This window comes from Xiphophorus couchianus, chromosome 9 (assembly GCF_001444195.1).
Source record: "Xiphophorus couchianus chromosome 9, X_couchianus-1.0, whole genome shotgun sequence".
NCBI classification, from domain to species: domain Eukaryota; kingdom Metazoa; phylum Chordata; class Actinopteri; order Cyprinodontiformes; family Poeciliidae; genus Xiphophorus; species Xiphophorus couchianus.
This window is the reverse complement of record NC_040236.1, coordinates 18,283,375-18,302,589: the sequence shown is the minus strand read 5'-3', so window position 1 is coordinate 18,302,589 and position 19,215 is coordinate 18,283,375. Positions and strand designations below refer to the sequence as shown.

The 19,215-nt window shown below is 42.4% G+C and overlaps 1 protein-coding gene across 3 annotated transcripts; it reads right to left on the bottom strand.

The window, feature by feature from the left end:
- Window positions 1-65: 65 nt before the first annotated feature.
- Window positions 66-19,060, bottom strand: arhgap45b (Rho GTPase activating protein 45b). 3 transcript variants are annotated; one of them, XM_028027528.1, is made up of 24 exons: window positions 18,693-19,060; window positions 16,646-16,895; window positions 16,021-16,203; window positions 11,716-11,856; window positions 11,555-11,639; window positions 9,555-9,627; window positions 9,369-9,444; window positions 8,396-8,527; window positions 7,462-7,523; window positions 7,241-7,351; window positions 7,071-7,151; window positions 6,823-6,990; window positions 6,518-6,655; window positions 6,222-6,418; window positions 5,461-5,570; window positions 5,268-5,351; window positions 4,972-5,073; window positions 4,720-4,883; window positions 3,678-3,866; window positions 3,456-3,593; window positions 2,738-3,009; window positions 1,843-2,080; window positions 1,000-1,102; window positions 66-914 (listed from the first exon to the last, which is right to left on the bottom strand). In XM_028027528.1, exons 1-24 carry the CDS (start codon window positions 19,050-19,052, stop codon window positions 478-480), a joined length of 3,894 nt encoding a protein of 1,297 aa, XP_027883329.1. In that variant the 5' UTR covers window positions 19,053-19,060; the 3' UTR covers window positions 66-477. The 3 variants fall into 3 exon arrangements, with proteins under 3 accessions (XP_027883329.1, XP_027883327.1, XP_027883330.1); XM_028027526.1 differs by having other exon boundaries at window positions 5,461-5,576; window positions 18,693-19,001; XM_028027529.1 differs by lacking the exon at window positions 18,693-19,060 and adding an exon at window positions 18,112-18,634 and having other exon boundaries at window positions 5,461-5,576.
- Window positions 19,061-19,215: the final 155 nt, after the last annotated feature.

Sequence of the window (19,215 nt, the reverse complement as noted above, 5' to 3'; positions counted from 1 at the left end):
CCTGCTCTCCATTGGTTCCTTTTTCTGTTAGGTGAAAAATGCTAAACAGAAATACATGAGGAACATTTCAAAATAAAAATCAATTTTTATTAGAATAAGTCAGACATTCAGAGACAGATGGAAAACATGTCAGAAATGGCTAAAGTTAAAAATTTCACAGCACTTTAAAAAGGAAACTGTTCAGTAGTTGAACTAACTACAAACTTATCTGACAGATATTCACATTAAGCTTGTAGAACTACAAAAATGCTGGAAAAAAAGTACATGAAATCAAATTTCTTGAAGTGACGGTTAATTCAAAGAGCAGTAAGCGTGCAGAAGTTTCTCTGCCAGATTAATGACCTTTTACAAAAGTGGAATAAAAACTCATTTTAGTCTCATCGTACATCCTCGACTGACTTTAATGTATAAAAGCACATTTATTTATTTGTATCTTGCAGACGTCCAACTCTGTCGGTTGAACTTAAAATCCTGTAATCAGACAAACTCAGGCTCTGTGTCCCGCCTCCTCGTCAGCGGTAGATTCTTTCTGCACAGGCAGGCCAGCGGGACGCCTGACAGGCTGGCTATGGGGGAGCTCAGCGGGTTGTTGTTGTTGTTGGACTGGTTCACGGTGAACTCAGCCAGTGAGGTCGTGACTTCCTGCTCTGCTGCGTCTTCCTCTGGCGGGGCGCTCTCCGGCACAGCGGGGGGCTCTCCTTCTCCGTCGGGGATGTCCTGATCCTGTTCCGGGTCGGTGTGGGTGGCGGAGTGGCCGGACAGGTCCAGGCTGTCCCTGTAGCTCAGCTGCTCGTCCTCCGTGCTCACCACGCTCTCCTGCTTCATCAGCCTGCTGGAGCTGTGGCTGCCCTCGTCCAGCTCCGAGTCGGAGTCGGGGAGCGGGTCGCTGGAGCCCAGCGATCCCAAAGAACTTCCTGGTTTAGAAATGAGCATCCAAACTTAAAAACCTTGTTTACTCAGAGAGGATTTCAAAAGATTTGAGTTAATATAGAAATTCACCGCAGCCCTCCTCCTGTCTGTCTGAGTCCGGCTTGTTCTGGTCGTCTTTGCTTCCATCCTCTTCTCCATCTCCAGTGCTTTCCATCTTAACTCCAACACTTTCCTGATTGAGTGAGGCGACGGGGGATGTTTGAGAGATTTGCTTATCTTCATTTAACACATTGCATCACATGAGAATCTTAAAATAGTTTCAACTGAACAGTTCCTGGGTTTTATGGGGGGTTTCCAACCATATTTATATTGTTTACAAAGATGCTTATGTGCATTTCAAATGGAAAATTGATGCTTACAACAGATGTGGTGTTGATCAACTTTCTGTGCTCCTTAGAGCAAGGAAATAAAAAATTGATCATTCAAACTCATTTTCATTTCCAGCCACACCATGAATGTCCTCAAAGGTCCGGTTGAGGCAGAAATTGATCAACTGGTAAAATATTGTACCTTTATGAAAAAATTATATTTAAAGGCCAAGTAATTCATACAAACAGAAACTAATTTGACTGATAAAATAATATTTAAACACACAACTATTATCTTGAAGTTGTATTTCTGTGGCCGCCTGGTGGGCCATAGAAATAGTTCTGGTGGGCCGAGTTTGACATATGCTTCAATATCAATATTATATTGAATAGATTGGTTGGAAAATCTTAAAACTGCTTCATATTTTAAAATTCGTCATGTTAGAGGAAACTAATGTATTTAAGTGGAATTTTATGAGACATCACTCTTAAAAATTTTTATATTACAATTAGGAACAATGTTGGAAGTTTGTAGTAAGAGAAAAGAAAAATTTCTAGGTTAATGAATATTTGTGTACTGACTGAAATATTTCCCAGCACCTACCTGCTGCGTGGATGTAGATGTGGAGCGCGCGATTTTGTTGGTCTGGGAGGTTTTCGACTGGAATATTGAAGAGTAGAAGACGATGAGGGCCTCCACAATGCGGGCCTGGTGAGGGTAGTCCACCAGAGAGGACAGGGATATTGTGGCCCCGGTGGGACGGGGACGCATCAGGGAGGGCCCGAACACAATGCCCAAGTTGCTGGGGCTCATCTTGTTGTCCTCCTCCAGCTCTGCAATCCTGGATCAACAGAAACTTAGTCGTTGGGACGCATGGAAACTAGTGGTTTTATTTAGAGCTGAAATGATTAATCGAATTGATCGTGATAAATCAGTTACTGAAAGCGTCAACAGATTTATCGATTAATTGTTAATTGGAGTATAGAGACTCAAAAAAATGCAATTTGCAGAAAGAACAGCAACAGTAATTAAACCAAAATTGTACAAATATATACATTTTGCATTCAAGAGGAAAAACCCAGAACTCCTCAAATATTTTAGTTCAAAGTCTGCACAACAAATCTATTAAGCATCTTTTGGTTATCCAATTAGAGGTGTTTAATCCAAAAATTAAACATATTAACCCTACAACACTGTATTGATGTCAAAATCAAGCAGAAAGGGCAAAACTTGAAAAGTATTGAAGTATTTTTTGCTGTTCACTAAAGGAATGCCATGTTGTTGCATTTAGGCAATAAAATGTTCATCTTCTCATTGTAAGAAAAAAAAGGAACTGAATTATTTATTTGCATTTTTTTAATGTTGTATAAAAAAAAGGCTACAATGAAAAATCTGCAGGATGTGCAAATCAAATGTTATCCGATTAATCGTCAAAATAATCGATAGATTAATTGAGAACAAAAATAATCATTAGTAGAAGCCCTAGTTGCCAGCTGACCTTCGAAGGTGGCGAACGATGTACCGCAACGTAGCAGAGTTGGGCTTGGGCAGCTCCTTCACCAGCTCCTTCAGACTGTCCACCAAAACAAGGACTTCCCGGTCCGAGTCGGGCCCCAGGTCCACCAGCTCGGGGCCCCGGACCGCTACTGGGTTGGCGCTGCTCGATTCGGCCTCCTCTCCCTCGGGCGCGTCTCCCTCGCTGTGCAAACTCTCCTTGGCCAGACCCATCAGTGTGTTGTACAGACGGAAAGGCATGATGGGCTCCGGCAGCTGGAGGCAACAGGAAACAGATGCACAGAATTCAGATAACATGGAAACGAGGACGACTGGAATCAAATACCATGCAAAATGAGGGCCAAGCTCTCACAGTTTTAACAGTTTCTTGAGGTTCCTGCACTGGAATCTAAGCCAGAGTTGAGATTTATGCAAAACATATCTATAACCTAGTTTAGCTTAAAAGTTTAAAAATGGCACCTTATTATCCGTTTTTAAAATTTGACCGACTTCTGGCCAATCTAGGGGAATAATATATACACAAATTTTAATTGCAATGATTTAATACAGAAAGATATAAAAAGTAAAAACTATCAAACTTGGCAAGTTCAAATATTCAGTAATCTAATGTCTTACCATTTTACCTCTGGTAAACACAATCAAACTGAGAGACTAGAAGAAGTGATGAAGTGTGGGTACTTGTTCTAGGATGCTTCGTGTACCTGTCTGAGGTAAAGCTTGAGGACGTTGCTGATGTCATGCGGCGAGCACTGAGACAGCTCCACCAGCTCCTTGCCGTTTTCGAAGGCCTGACAGAGTTTCTCCACGCGGGTCTTCACGCCGTTCACCCTGTAGATGCCCTGTGAAGAGGAGGCAGCGATTCACGGCCGACACTTTGACACCGGCCCGAACGTCTTGAACGGAGAGATTGGGAGCCTCCTCACCTTCATCTTGAGGGCACGCCTCTCGATCTCAGAGATGCACTTTGTGATGATGAAGGGGATGCCGTCGCTGGCGCAGCTCGCCACCTGGGTGAAGTCCCGGCCGAACAGCTGCAGGCGGCCCTGCAGCTTCTTATGGCCACACTGGATGGCGAGGGTCTCCAGGCAACGCTTGTGACACGACAGGAAACACTGGGAGGGGATAGAAAAATTAGCCTGAAAGTTTTCGGGGTTTTTTTTTCTTTTTTACCGTGATGTCACACAATGAAAAGAAGTGCAGACGAAACCAGAAGTGCTTCTAGTTATAATTGATAAAACTGGAAGCATGCGGAGGCTCATCTGGAGCCCTCCATCATGAGCCTGATGGTGATGTATGCAAAATGTAAACATAGCTGTCACTGCTGTACAATATTGTCTGAGTATTTTAGAAATGGCTCATGTTTAAACTGAATCCATTTACTCAGTGGGGAAAACAATCCTTGTAAAACAATAACTGAGTTAATGTTGATTTTGACGATTAACAGTAACTTAGCAATAACAAAAACTAACTCTTTAATTATGCTTTATTTTTCAACGTTGATCAAATGCTTAGAAAATTTTAATCATTAATTTACAACAGAAGGTTGTAAATATAACTTTGGCACTAAAATATAAATTTGGCATTAAGGTAGGTCTTTAATATCTTTAAATCTATCTCGTCAATGATGATAATGTCTATTCGTTTATTTAAATATTTAAATTACATTTAATTAACTTGATCTATAAGACAATGAAAATGATTTTATTGTGTGGCCCCTCAACACCTTTTGTCTCCTGTTAAAAAGTTTAAGAACTCATGTCAGCATTTTATAAAAATACATAATTTACAGAAGTTAAAAGCATGTATTAAAGACTGTTACTTTTCCTCAAAAAGGTTTGAGAAATCAACACAGATAGATTTCCTTGTTGATTTGAAAAACAAAGTCTAAAAGAACAACTCCTCAGAAAATATAATTGTACAGAGCTTTTGCAAAATAAATGAATAAAGTCCTGATGAAGGACTCACTTCCTCGCACTCGGCCCCTTGGAAGTAAACGTAGCTGTCACATTCCCGACACTTGGCAGGAGTCCTCAGCTTCCTCAGCTTGTGGGTCTGGGCCGCTTTGGACAGGCCGATGTTCCGGAAAGGTCTGGTGGAGACCACCACGTCTGGATCCATGCCGTTAATATCTGCACAGAACCGTCGTCGTCACACACAGAACAGGAGAAGTCGGCCACAGAAAGCGCAGCGGAAGGACGATCCTGTGCTAAAACGTACTTGGAGTTTCAAACGATGAAACGTTTCCATCTTTCTCATCCGTCTCCTCATCAGACGACATTGTTCCAGTCGAGGACGTACGAGCCATTTTGGAAATGTCACCTAAAAATTTTACGGCTCAATGTGAGATTTTTAAAAAAATTTAATTTACCTTTGACCTTTGTAAAACCAGATGTTTATAAATCAGTACACAGAAAATTAACTTTCAAAGAGCTTATTGGTTTGTTAGTGGCACGGTGAAGAGGTAATCTTCAGTTTGCTGTCAAACTGTTCACCAAAACAAATTTGTGACTCACTGGTGCTGGCAGTGGGAGAATCCAGCCCCGTGTCTACCATACTGTCATTGCTCACTGTTGAACCCCAGGATTTATGTCCCTGTCCTGGAAAAATGAAAAACAACAAAATGAGAGGAGAAGCAAACATTGGAATAGCAGCTTAGCTTTAAAGCCTTAATAACGATGTCCACGGTTCTTGGAAGGCATTGCTTACTCTTACGTTGAGCCTCCGTCTCTGCAGCAGTAGGATCCACACTGATGGTGGGACCTTCAGTCTGACTCGTATGTTGATCGGTGTTGAAACTGTCATTTCTTGGTCTGTGGCCGTGGCTGAAATCATTTGTTATATTCGGTTTAGCATTTTATATGGATGTCTGTTCAACACATCTGAAGATTTTCCTTGCACCTTTTCAGATTTTCACAGATTTTAATGTATTTTAGTGGGATTTTTATGTGCAAGACAAAGAAACTGAAATCTGAAAAACCTGAATTTGAATTCAAATCCTTTTAATTGGAGAAAAAAAAAAGATCTTGTTGCCCTCACAACAAGTTTTCTAATTTGTGTTTTCCTTTAGCATGAACAGGGAGGCTGGTCTCAGTTGTGATGTTCAGCAGTCTCCTATGTGTTAAACTCGAGGTCTGGGGGCTAAATCCGGCCCGCCATAGCTGGTTATGTGGCCCTCGAAACACAGGCATATGAAGAGAACTTCAATGTAACAACTGTTATTTTGTCAAATCAAATTACTTGTTTTTGGATAGTTTCAAATTACATCAACATGAAAAGATGCTACATTTTCAGAAATACTCCCCAAATACAGCGAAAGCCATATAATTCAAACAGTTTTGTCAATATGTAGTTTTATTAATACATTCTGCCACAACTAGCTCTTGAAATGAGAAGGACTTTGACACCCCTCCTCTAAGGGTTTTTTTGTTTGTTTTGTGTGAGGTGTTTGCTCTGAGAGAATCCCCCACCTGGACGATGAGCTGGTCGGGGAGTACGTCTCAAACGAGTAGTGGACGCCAGGCTGTTCGGGCAGCTGCAGGTCTCGTACGTGGGCTGCGTACTGCTGGCCGGGGTCGTACAGCTTACTGCTCTCACACAGGGTCTGGTAGTGGACGGGCAGCGCCACGGTCTGCATGTGCATGAGCTGGTAGTAGGAGATGGTGGCCTGCAGGAGGAAGGACAAAAGTGTAAACACACTTCAGCGTCCGCAGCAGATACGAGGCGGCGGTGGTGGCACTGCAGGACTGGTTATGCGCGTTCTGACCGATCGGAGCGTCTGGTCGCTCTGTTTGATGACGTCCTGAAGCTGCCGCAGCACCGTCACCTTCGTGTGCTCCAGCTCCAGCTGCTGAGTGGTGGCATCTGCGATGCATGTTCTATAGGTGGCCTCCGCTTCGACTGCCTGTGTAGATATAAAAACACAAGTTTATGCTTTAGCTTCTCTAATAAGTATATCACATTGAGCAGCTCAAAAAATATATTCAAGGTGCATCTGTAGGCAGACGGATGTCTATTGTCATGTAGTTGTAGAGGTAAAGGTATGAATCAATTAAGAATACTCATAAAGACCTTGTTGCGAGCCTCTTCCTCAACACGCTTCTTCTTCTCCACAGACTTTGCAGTAGAACCTCCTCCCTCCTCTTCGGCTCTGCAGGCCGCCGTTTTGGCCTTCTCGTACTCCTCGCAGCGAACCATGTAAGCTTGCTTGGCTTTTCGCAGGTTTGCCTCGCACTCCAGCTAACCGAGAAAAGTCATTTTCAATCGCAAGCTGAAATCCGAACCAGCCATGTACAATTCAAAACAAAAAAATGTCCTACCAGCTTTCTCTTTGCTCGAATCCAGAGCTCCTTGATGTCCTTTCGCTTCTTCTCGTGCTCCTGCTTGCGTTGCAGCAGCGGCTGTGTGGGGAAGGCCAAATGTTAGGTCAAGGGTTGGATTGAGAGCAAAAAGGTCAGAGGTGCAGAAGCTGCGTTTATGATGCAGACACCTGAATGAAAGTCTGACTGTGCAGAGTGGTGTTGGCCTGCTGCAGCCCTATGCTTTGCTCCTGGTCCTGCTCCAGAGCGAGAGAGTAGATGGAGTAGAGGGGCATGTGGGGCTGAAGGGAGAAACACAACACTTCACATCAGTGAAAGAAGATTCAATGATACCCTCAGAACTTTTTCATAGTAATTTTTGATATTTGGAAATAGGAAGAATGGGATTTACGTGTGTTATGCTGTGTTTGCAGGACTGGTATAATCTCTGAAGGCCTTTGGAGAACTCCGCCTCTGTAACACAAGAGAAGCAAAACCTGTTGGCACTGTAGCTCCCCCTTGTGGTTGTTGAAAAGTTTAGAGACTTAATTCCACACTATACAGAGAATCGTACTGCTTCACAGCGAGTGATGTAAATGTGGTACAGCTAATGTTTTAATGAAGAATAAAAAGCAAAAACAACAGCCAAGACCAAATCTACTCTTGTTGTTCTTATGTGCTGACAGATTAAGACTTGCAGCAGAGCTTGATACTTTTAAGAGGTTGAAAAAGTAGTTGCTTAAAATATTTCAGATTTTTTTTTCTTGTTTTTCACTTTATTATAGTAGAACTTGCAGTAAAGACCTTCGTCAAGCAATGACTTGTTGCCTGAAGAAAATTTGCAAATAGTGGCATCAGAATTTTACGTCAGATGCGTTCCCTGAACGTAAACATCTACAGTAACTCACAGTAATATTAGGACTTAGTACATCTGACCAAGATTTATAAAGTAGCAACTAAAAATGAAAAAATATGTCACGCATTTGCGTTCAGCTGCTTTTAGAATAAGATACACATAGGTTTTGCACACTTACTAGTTGGGCAACTGCTGAAGATAGCTGGTTGAAGTGAAATTTTTTTTAAGAGCATCGTAGTAAAGGGAGCTAAATAAAAATCTTTTTCTTCCACTTTCATAATTGTCCGTCATGTAAAATCCCCCAGAAAACACATTGAACGTTGTGGTTGTAATGTGTGCTCTATTGTAAAGTTCCCTGTGAAATACTTTCACAAGCCACTGTGACTTCTAGATAACCAGAAAACAAACAAAACAAACATTTTCTGTTCTTTAAATTTCCATGCAGGACATTTGTCCTCTGAGAGCCTTAACTTGAGGCATTTCCACTTACCCAAAGTGGTTCTCTTTTCCACATAAGTTATCAGATCCTTCATGTACTTAGAAATGGATTTGGCATAGACCAGAGCCGAGTCCACACCTCCCTCACTGCGCTGGAGAATCACATCCACTTCCTCAACTTGGCCTGTGAAATGACACGCAAACCTTCGTCAGTCGACGAACTCAAAACAAAGCAGTTTTTCCTACCAATTGTGATTTGATTCGAGCCTCCTTCTGGTACGCCCAGGTTTGCAGTAGTTTCTGTAATGGTCTCAGGTAGAAGATTTTAAATGTCTCAATGCTGAACATTTACTTTAGTTGTTTCCAGTGTTTGTTTGTTGTACTTTTTTTCTTACAATACTTAAAAAAATTTTAAGCTCATATGACATATGACTAACTTGAAGGTTTCTTCAAGTTAGAAAGAAATCATTCCTTTCCACTGTTGCCTCACAGCATGTCTGTTTTTTTAAGAATATACTTAAAAATACTTAATATTACTAAGACTGATATATATTTAAAAAAACCTCTGGGGTTTGTTAAACATTAAAAACAGATTCAATCTGGTCCAATCTGAACTGGGAGACGCATCGGCATGAATACAAGTTGAACTGAATAAAATTTGTAAAGTATGGAAGTAAAAACCCGAATAATGTATTTTTTAAATAGTTATAGGAGACTTCATTGATGCAGAGCAGGACTAAAGAGCAGAGAGAGAAGGAGGAAGTTCAAACCATCTCTACCATCGATCCTATCCTCAAGTCCAATGTTTCCATACACCCAGGTAGACATTAAAAGGAGGTCAAAGGTGGATGAGGCGAGTTAGGAGTTCTTACCAACAACCCACTGTGTCATCCAGGACATGTTACTGTGAAACATTGCGTCTGCTGCCCAGAAATTGAGCTTTTAGCTTGTCATATAGGGGCTTGGGTTGATTTTACGCAACGTTAATTTTAGCAGTAATCGGAGCGGAGGAGCTCATCACCTACCGTTGTCATGCAGGTCACTCCTGAAGTGTCCCCCTTCTACTCCCTGACCTGCTGCAGCGTACAAGTTCTCCATCGACTGAAACCACAAGACATTTGGCGGTGAAACTTTCTAGATTATGGTTTTCATTGGGAACAGTAGTAAATCTGTTTAAGTTGGCATGTAGGATGTAATGGATTCAAACTCACTCTGCTTTTCTCTGTGGGCAGCAGGGAGAGCAGCGTGCTGCTGTCCACTTCCCCCATTAGAAGCTCGGACACACTGGAGAGGAAGAAACGGGTGCATTTCAGTGAGTTTTAAAATGATTACTTCTGCCAATTTTATTATGACTCACCACAAATGAAAAATAAATAAATAAATTTAAAAAAAAACAGCATTTTTTAAAATTATGCAAAAGTGTTATGGTCCGACTCATCAATTGTCAATAGCTCCACCTTAATAGAAATTAATGTCTCTTTTTTAATAATACTCATTCTCTGAAATTACATTTTAGGGTTAAATGTAATAGGGCTGCAGCTACCGGTCATTTTAGTGAAAAATTATTCAATCCATTAATCGGATGAAAAAATTGGCACATTCTGCATGTCACCATTTAAGTTTTAGTACAATATTAGAGATACAAAACAATTCAATGTCTTTTTTTTTCAATATGTGAGAAAATAAACACTTTATCACCTGAAATGCAATAAGAGCATTGCTTAGTGAATGCTCGATCATTTGCAGCAAAGCATCTGCAACTAAGAAAATACGTCTAACATCAACATATTATCAACATAGTAGGGCTAATTTTTGGATTAACTGATTAATAATTTCTCTAGCTATGAGATAACAAGATGCTTAAGTGGACATTTTATTAAACAGAATTTGAGTGAACAGAGTTTTAGTGAAGCTAAAACTATGCCACTTCAGGAGTTCTGTGAAGAGCAAATTTACACAAAAAAAAAAAGTTTTCCCTTAAATCTAAAATTTATATATTCTTTGCACAGTTTTAGCCTAATTACTGCTCTGAATGTGTTACTCATTCAGCAAATAGTCTATTTTTGAGTCTGTTTACTCCAGTTAAGGATTAATGTATCACTAATTTAGTTGGTAATTAATTCAATTGTTTCAGCCCTAAACTGTAATTATAGCGCTAATGTATACAAGATTAACTTTTTAAAGAGTTATTTAAATACAGCAACTTTTAATGATATTCCCATTTATTGATATTCCTATCAATAGTCTATTTTAAATGATATTAAACACATTGTAGCAGAGGTGTAGAAACTACGGCTCAGACATTAGTCAGTTTGGTTTTGTGAACAGTTACGCTTTTAGAAGAGGAAAAAAGGGAAGAGGTCGGAGCCTAATGCGAAACCTTTTGCAGGTACAGCAGAGACAGGAAGTGACAAAGATAAAACTTTTGAACCAAGTCACCTCTATCAGGTTCAATCATTTTTCTGTGAAATCAATAAGTTTGTTTCCTGTGAAACCGGGGGTTGTCTGGCAACATGTTGGACAAACAGCAAAAGCACAAAAGCGGGTACTCCATGTTCAAGTTGTTTTGTTGTGACAGAAAGGTCGGTCGGAGGGAGAGCGGAGGAGGGAATGAGGAAACAGACACGTCAGGCAGATTTCAACTGTCTCTGCCAGCTCACTTCCTCCTAAAACCGACGGCTGTCTAAACCCTGAAGCGGCACAGACACTTCGCTCTCTTTTCACCGGTTTACTTTTAAGAAAATTAGTAAATGAAAAAAAAAAACCACAAACTAATCTCGAATCATTTTTAAATCGTTGATTTGATCCGCTTTCCTCCTGTGCATTTAATTTCCGGTGATCATTCTCACACCGTCTCGTTGCTTCAGACTGTGCCGTTAGATCTCAGGTAGTCAACAGAAGTTTCAAGTTTTGGTTTTGTGACGGTAGATGAAAAAAACAAAAAAGAAACAAAAGAAAAAAAACACAAAAAAAACAAGCCACTTCCTGTTTTCAGCTTTGGCTCATGCAAATGTGTCACCATCAAGCACTTCTCTCTGCTTCCCAACATCAGACTCTCAGCTCACTACTACACACACACCTAAGCGCACACACACACCATTAGAGTATGTCAAATACATGTGGACACCATTACGAAGCCAGACCGTTATCGCCAACGGCAACAAACACCAGCTTCACTTACAGCTGCTAAATATAACCTTGCTGCACTTACTTGCTACTGAAGGCGACTGCAATGGTCTCGATGGCCTTCTCAAAGTCTTTCTTGTCCGTCTCGTTGGACGCCTCATAGTGGAACCCTGCAGCAACGTCCAGATGTTCAGGTTGCAGCAGTTTCCCCCAGAACATTGAAACCCTCCTCCACCTTCTCCTCACCTTTGACCTTGGAGATGAGCTTCCCAGCAGCAGTGAGGATCTCCACCGTGTTCAGCAGCGGGTACGTGTTGATGACCTGACGCAGGTTTCGCAGCACCTCTCCCAAACACTCGTGTGCCACGGGCCGCTGGCTCTCCTTACCTGTGTGAAGGAAGAGCTGGGTGAGACGAGCATATAAAAAGACCGCAAAAAAAAAAAAAAAGGAAAGAAAAAAATAAAGAGACGGTGCCACAGATTGTGAATGTTTCCGTTAAACAATCAGCATCTCTGCGAGAGCCGCTCTCAGACGTAATTAAATCTGGTATAGGCTTTAATTATTGCTGCTTGTGAGCTGCTCCATGATGTAAATATACACTGTAAAACGCTGAGATGCAAGGAGGAGAATTATTGGTTTTATTTCCACTGTAAAAGTTTGCCTCCACAACAAACGGAAAAATATCCACTTTGCAGCAGAGAGCCTTTAGTTCCCTGTATTTTCTGTTGGTCGTATCTTTAAATGGGAGCAAAAACCATTGTCCTGTCATCCTGTGTGTTATAAGCCGCTGAATTACCGATTACGTTCTGCAGAGCTCTGATAATGACAAGCACCACACCAGTCCTATAGGACAGACATTGTTTTAGCTTCGTCAGGCCGCAAGATTACCCAGCTGCTGCTGAAGCTTTAATTTCTTCCTTAAACTTCATCATAAAAGTACATTTCCTTCTGGCCGTTGAGACCAAGCCTCTTGCACTTCATCAATTATCCACATGATAAATTAAAATGCGTTTGATAATTGGATTCTGAATATTTTTTGAAGTGCAGTTTTGTTTACAGAGACTTGATGATCCATTTTATTTACGGTTTCGATTATGTATGGGTTTTATTTCCGTTTTATTTATTGTTTTTGATTGCCGTGTTTTATTTTGGATATTTAAAGTATCTTCCTGGTCAAGTGTTTAGTTTGTCTTTGACAGGGAAAACTTGTATTCTTATATCATTATCAATGGCTTCAAATATTACTAAAAGTTGCTTTCTAGGACAATTTACTGTGCAGCAAAATTTGTTGTGACTAGTCTAGCTGAGACTAATGTGGAAATGTTTAGACTCCAAACCGAAAGAGGTTTAAAAAAAAATCATTCTGGTACGAGTTAGCAGTACGAGTGACATTTTCTCTTTGACTGGGATTTTGATTTGAAGGATTGCAAAAACAACTCGAGGTAAAACCGATACAGAAGTTTTCCTCATTGTGCACACACTCCTCTCAGCTCGTCGTTCTACAAAAAAAGAAATCCCCTCATGGGCCAATCTTCAGCCAAGAAGACAAAAAAGAAAAATGAAAAACCATATTAAAATATTTTTAGCTCTAAAAAAAAAAAAAGGTGCTGGCTGTTCCACTCCAATTCCATTTTCTACTTTTACTTTCTGCTGTGAGGAAATATTGGATGTGAATAATATTCACCAGCAGGAGGTAACTCAGTTATTCTAGTCTGATCAGGGATTATAATCTGTCAATCGAACCAAACAGGGATCAGAATTATTGAAAACAAGATGCAATACAAGATTGGTGGAAAATATACAGTTGCATTCAATATTACACGCCAGTAGACACACATATATACATATATATATATATATATACTGTATGTACCCAGCTATTGAGAAAAATGAATTGATACTGGTAAGTGTGTTGGTTTGTGTTTAGGAAATGAAAGTAGGTTGGGATAAAATAGCAGCACTCTGGTATGAAAATGGGGCCATCAAGAGGCAAATAGATTTGGAGCTTCTCTAAAATCTCATGATCAACAGGAAATAAGACATGAATTAACTGATTAGCATAAATAACTAAATAAACCTGCTTTACTCATACTGTGATTTGTAAATGTGTTAAAGGCTCCAAAACTGCTCAGACTAATTAGGACGTGATTAATTGTTGAATTTGGTTGTTCTTGTTTGGCCTGGAAGCCAAAATGCTCCATACAAGTATTTACAGCCACTGAACTGTTTCACATTTTCTCACATTATAAGTCAAAAACTTTGGAGAATTGTATCAATAGTCAAATAAGTAAAAATCTGAAGAAAACAAAAAAGAAAAAGAAGAAGCAGCGTTTAGTTTTATTCAGCCTCCATCACTACGATATCCTGAAATAAAATTTAATTCAATCAACTCTCTTCAGAGGTTATCTACTTAGCAAAAAGATTCAACCTCAGTTGTTTTGTGAAGCGTTCACAGAAAATTAGAGCACAAACATGAAGAAAAAGGAACACCACAGACGGGTCAGAGAGAAAGCTGTGGAGAACTTTAGAGCTGGGTTAGGTTTTAAAACGAAACCCCAAACTTTAAACATCTCACAGCGTTCTCTTCAATCATCTCCAGCTGGGCTGAAAGGCCCAACAAGGAGGAGTATTAAATCCGACGCTTACCGGGAGAATCCATCCACATGACAACTGTTAAAAGTCTGGCCTTTATCAGAGAGCAGAAAGACGAAAACATCAAGAAGTTTTCCACAATTCATGCTGAGGACACGACAAAGAGGAAGAAGTTGCTCTGGTCAGATGAGACCAAATATTATGTGGCCTACAGGCAAACCCACAGTGTGACAATGCACATCAGCCTGAACACACAGCCCCCCTTGGTGAAACATGATGGTGGCAGCCTCATGCTGCGGGCTGCTTTTTTGTAACGTGGACAGGGAAGCTGCTCAAAGTTGATGGAGAAATTATGTTGAGCTACAAATCCAGGATGCAAAGAAAATCATTTTGAGTTTTTTTCTCAAGATGCATCATTTCCTTCCACTTCGCGTACAGTATTAATAGAGTACATTAAAGCTTGTGAATGTCAAGGTCATTTAATTTATATAGCACATTTTCAGCAACAAGGCAGCTCAAAGTGCTTTGTAATGAGAAGAAAAAAGAAAAAAAAGAATAGTTTGGAGGGAATTTCGACAGTACAAAAAAAAAAAAAAAACCAGCCGTCTAGCTTCGCTTCACAACCAAAAAAGCCAAGGCAGCATGGTTAGGAGGCAGCTGAGTGGCAGCAATCGCTTTATTTCCCTTTTGGCTAAAAAGCAGACAAATTCCCTAGTCACAAGGTGTTACAAAACAAAGAGAACAGTCAGTGTGAGACCGTCAAGTAAACTAAAGGTCAGCTTTGATCCCAGTGAAGCCACTACAGCCTGCTTAATTGTGTTCTTCACACACTTTTTGTTGTTTTTTCCTCTCCTTACAATCGTCTTTTTGCTACCTAGCGCCGCCTGCAGCTGGAGGAGGTAAGACAGCAGCTGAAACCTTCATTCTCCCACAGTCTGTCAGTCGAATTCAGCCAATGGTGGAGGAGCACCAGGTGACCCAGAAGGGAACAGTTTTGAAGCGGTGCCACAGAGGATGTGGCCCTTTTTCGAGATTTGCAAGATTAGTCTTCAGCTCTGGTAGTCTGCTGTAGCTGCTTCCTGTGGCTCACGAAGGCAGGTCACCTTGATCGCAACTGAAAACTAAAGTAAAAAAAACAAAAAAACAAAGTGGCACCATAACTGTAAAATAAAGAGCTTCACAGTAGGAGCACAATGTAGGTCAACCCATCAGAGTAGGAAGTGTTCAACGAGGCTTTTCTGTCTTCGAGTTATCCATCATGGCTTCCTGTTTAGAAAGCCAACATGGGTGGAGAGCGTGACTTCACAAAAGATAGCCAGGAGACGGAAAAATATTTCAGGATCTGCCATAAATAAATATGTTGTAACTAGATTATGGAGGAAGCTGGACGACAGTCTGAGAAGTTCTGCTTGTGGAAGCCGGTCCACTGTGGGCTCTGCCGCGTCGCAGGCCATTTCAGGCTCGGCTGCATCGTGCAGGAGGGGCACAGAGTGCACGAACACAGCTGCAGTAAACAAGAAGCTGGCTTCCTGCAGGAGACAAGAGCGCGGTCGCGTCTGTGGGCGCAGCGGAAGCGCACTCGTCAACTCAAGAGAGAGGAAGCTGCTCACAGAGGCTCCGCCCGCCGCCGCTGTCACTCACGTAAAGCACACGTGTTTGGGCTGATGTAAGAGCGACAGGAGGGCCTTCTGATAGATCGCTCGTGAGAAGTTGAATAAAGTCACCAAAAACAGCATTGTCCTGCTTGAGAACTCCCCCCTCCCTGTGAGAACAAACATACCTGTCTCCACAATGACACAAAGATGTATTTTGTCTGCCCCGACGTGAAAACAGGCAGTATGTTATAATATTTCATGCCGATTACAGCACAGGAAGCGGATATACAAAGTTAACTCAAATAGAATAGCTCCAAAATGTTTGGACCCCTCTCCCTCTTTGCTCGGGGGTCTGCCTCTTACCCTCAGCCAGCACGACATCCTTGAGCTTGTCCACGGCCTCGGCGAAGCGCGCCACGTCCCTCAGCAGGGCTGGGATGTCCTCCACCTCGATCACGGTGCTCTCCGGTACTTCGGACTGGGGGGACGGGCTCAAGGCCCCCTTTCCCTGACCTTTAGTGTGGACCCACGATGGCAGCGGGAACCCTGGGGAGACATGGAAACACAAGACGGTCAATTTTGCCTGGAATATTCCACCTCTGAGACGTTCTCAAGAGAGTAACTCCTTGGAGACGGTTCCAAGAAAGCTCTTCAAAGTGGACACAAACTACCCTCAGAATTACGATGTAAATGAAGAATATACAGAACACACAAAGCAAATTTAGAGGTGCAGTTAGGTGTAGGAGAGATTTGGGGTACAACGAATTTAAGAGCTTTGAATGTTAAGATTTCTTTAAGAATAATCAACCTTCAAAGTTGCTTTCTGTTTAGAGTCCTATCATCCTATAAGAACTAGGATGCTCTGTTGAAGCGCCAGAGTCGCACACATCCACCCAGCTGTTGACACAGAGGGCCACGCCTTCAGCAGCCAGGTGTGATGACTTTAATGAGACACTGTGTAGAAGTGAAGGTTGTTCTTGAGGCTGACCTGCGGCACTGGCGTGTCGACTCAGAGCGGTGGGCCTCTTCAGGGTCTGGACAGGGGACGGACAGCCCACCCCCTGCATGGCGGCCAGCTTGGCATGCTGGGGGCTCGGGGTCCCCGGGCAGGACAGGGACAAATCCTGGAGCCCCGCTGCGGTCGGGGTGAGGCTCGAAGAGGCGGTGGAGGAACAGGGCGAGGAGAAGAGGGCGGCGTCGCCCGCATCTTTCCGAGGCTGCTCCGAGAGAATGGACAGCTGGGAGAAAGAAATGCAGATTTTAAGTTTTCCACTGGAGGTTCGTCCGATCCCACTCATTAATTCCTACAATAAGCTGCTTTTTCTTGGTCAGTTAAGTTTTAAATAAAAAATAAATAGAACAAAATACATCTGAGAGATACGTTTCTTCTGACTGGGAGTATTATTATTACTCAGCCAGAGTTCTGACTGAATCTGATCTGAATCTATGAAGGTAGAAGATTAGGGTGATGGCAAGAGGCCTTCCCACCTCTGAGACCTGGAGCTCATCAGCAAAGATAAATCATCAAAATATTAGTGGAAATGTACGCTGCTCCACAGTTATATGAAGAGTACAACTATTTTAACATGCCAGTCTAAATGAAATGAAAAACAGACTTTTTTAAAAAAAAATGATACCCTTTGAACATCGTCTTCTCATCTTTTGGGAGATCTCCGTCTCATTTTCAACGCGAAACAAACTTCTTGGTTAAATAATCATCATTTTGATTCTAAGTTTATCAAGTGTGTGACTAAATTTGGGCCCGACTTTATCTGAATCTGTCTACATCTGCATTGTTAAATCTGTTTTTATACTTATACTTCTGAAAATGAACCAGACCTGTTCATCTTTAAAAGTACCCTGAGAAGGCCTGCGGTGTGAATTCACCCATCCAAAAAGTAACTCGGTTGAATTCAGCTTGGTATACCAACATTCATCCGATTCTTAATGAAGCAAAATATGCATTTAAAGCTCGATGTATTTGTAAGCTGAAACGGTAGCTCTGATCAACTTTTGGAACGGGAGAGAAAAAGCACTGAGCCGCTTCAGTAAACGATCGACGGCTAGAGACCGTTAAGGCTCCCTACAGAGAGGAGTGACCTACGATGGCCCCTATGGCCTCCGCCGCCACCGCTAGCACCAGCAGCAGCAGCTCTGCTGTTGGTAAACACACATAGGAAGCCTTTCACAAGATCCTGAGCTGCATTGTGCAACACTTCCTGACTCCAAGCTGCCTCGGGTGTGGTAATTTGACACATAGTGTCGAATGTCATGATGGTTGAAGAGGCCACACTGGAAATTCCCCCAAATGAAGTGCAAACAAGACACACTGAAAAAAATTTAGGGGTTAATGTCAAACACATTTCTGACCTGACCAAAAACATCTCGGGTCAGACGTAAGGAACTAGAATATTGCACGTATCCGGATGGCGTTGAAGAGAAGTAGCCTCCTACCTGTTTAAGCCATATGCTGTGCTTGTTGGGCAGTATGTCCAGCTTGTCCTTGCCTTTGGACTCTGCTTTCTTAACTCTCTGAGTGGTGGAGTAAGGGTTGTAGCTGTTTTTATTGCTACGTTTCAGCATTCTTCTCAATCTAGCTGCAGCTCCAATCCACTTCTGAATGCAGTCTCTCACCGAGCCACTGCAGAATGGCTCGCACGAAAAAGCTGAACGAACGAAAACCCGCAAGAGATGAACCTCCTATGCAACACTTGACCAGATGTGAGCCAATGTGGGATCGGGTGCCAGTGAGCGCATTTTGCCCTCATGACGCTGCGTTTTGATGATTGCCTTCAAGAAGTTTCATGCAGTTGACAGTTTCTCACACCATGCAGCCAGCAAAGCAGATTTTTTATTTTTTTTTTTTAAAGCTGAGAGCAGGCGTTAAAAGCCCCTCCACTCTCACACAAATAGAAACACCCCTGGTTTGGAGATCTGTCCAGCCTGTCTCCTCCAGATGAAGGTTATCTGACTCTACACACACACACACACCAACAGACTAACAAGGGAGAAACCAGAAGTGATGCGCTACTCACAGACGCCGCGCCGCTCTGTGGCCCCGGGCTTCCTGTTCGGCTCTTCTTTGAGATGGACGGCGTCTTGATGAGCTCCCGCGGTTTCTTCCTGAACATCTTCAGAGTGCCCTTCCCGTCCATCCCGACTTCTTTGAGTTTGACGCACAGACCCCCCACCCACCCCCCGACTCGCCACTTGTTCCGTCTGCCGCTGGCGTTCAGCGGGAACTCGGTGCCATCCGGACCAGCTCTGAGCCACGATAGCTGTGTGTGCGTCTTCCTCCTCCTGTGGCTGCTGCTGTTGCTCACCGAGCCGCGCAGGCTCACTGACTCGCAGAGACGCACCGCTGGGCTCACCGCAAAACTGCGCGCTCTTGGCATCCGCTCTCTGCGCACGCGTGGGCGTGGGGGGAGACACAGAGGTGTATTACACCTGCTCTACAAACTTTCAACGGGAATATCTCAGCTCGGAGGCAGATTTGTCTCATGGGTGAGAACCGATGTGATGGAGGGGGGGTGCTGCTCTCTCTCTCTCTCTCTCTCA

What these genes read in the sequence shown, in the direction of transcription:
- arhgap45b (XM_028027528.1), bottom strand. Translation starts at nt 19,052, where the DNA reads ATGCCAAGAGCGCGCAGTTTTGCGGTGAGCCCAGCGGTGCGTCTCTGC. An exon ending in GAGTGACCTGCATGACAACG is followed by an intron (nt 8,528 to 9,368) that starts GTAGGTGATGAG and finishes GTCATTTCACAG; the next exon opens with GCCAAGTTGAGGAAGTGGAT. An exon ending in ATCGTTCGCCACCTTCGAAG is followed by an intron (nt 2,081 to 2,737) that starts GTCAGCTGGCAA and finishes CTGTTGATCCAG; the next exon opens with GATTGCAGAGCTGGAGGAGG.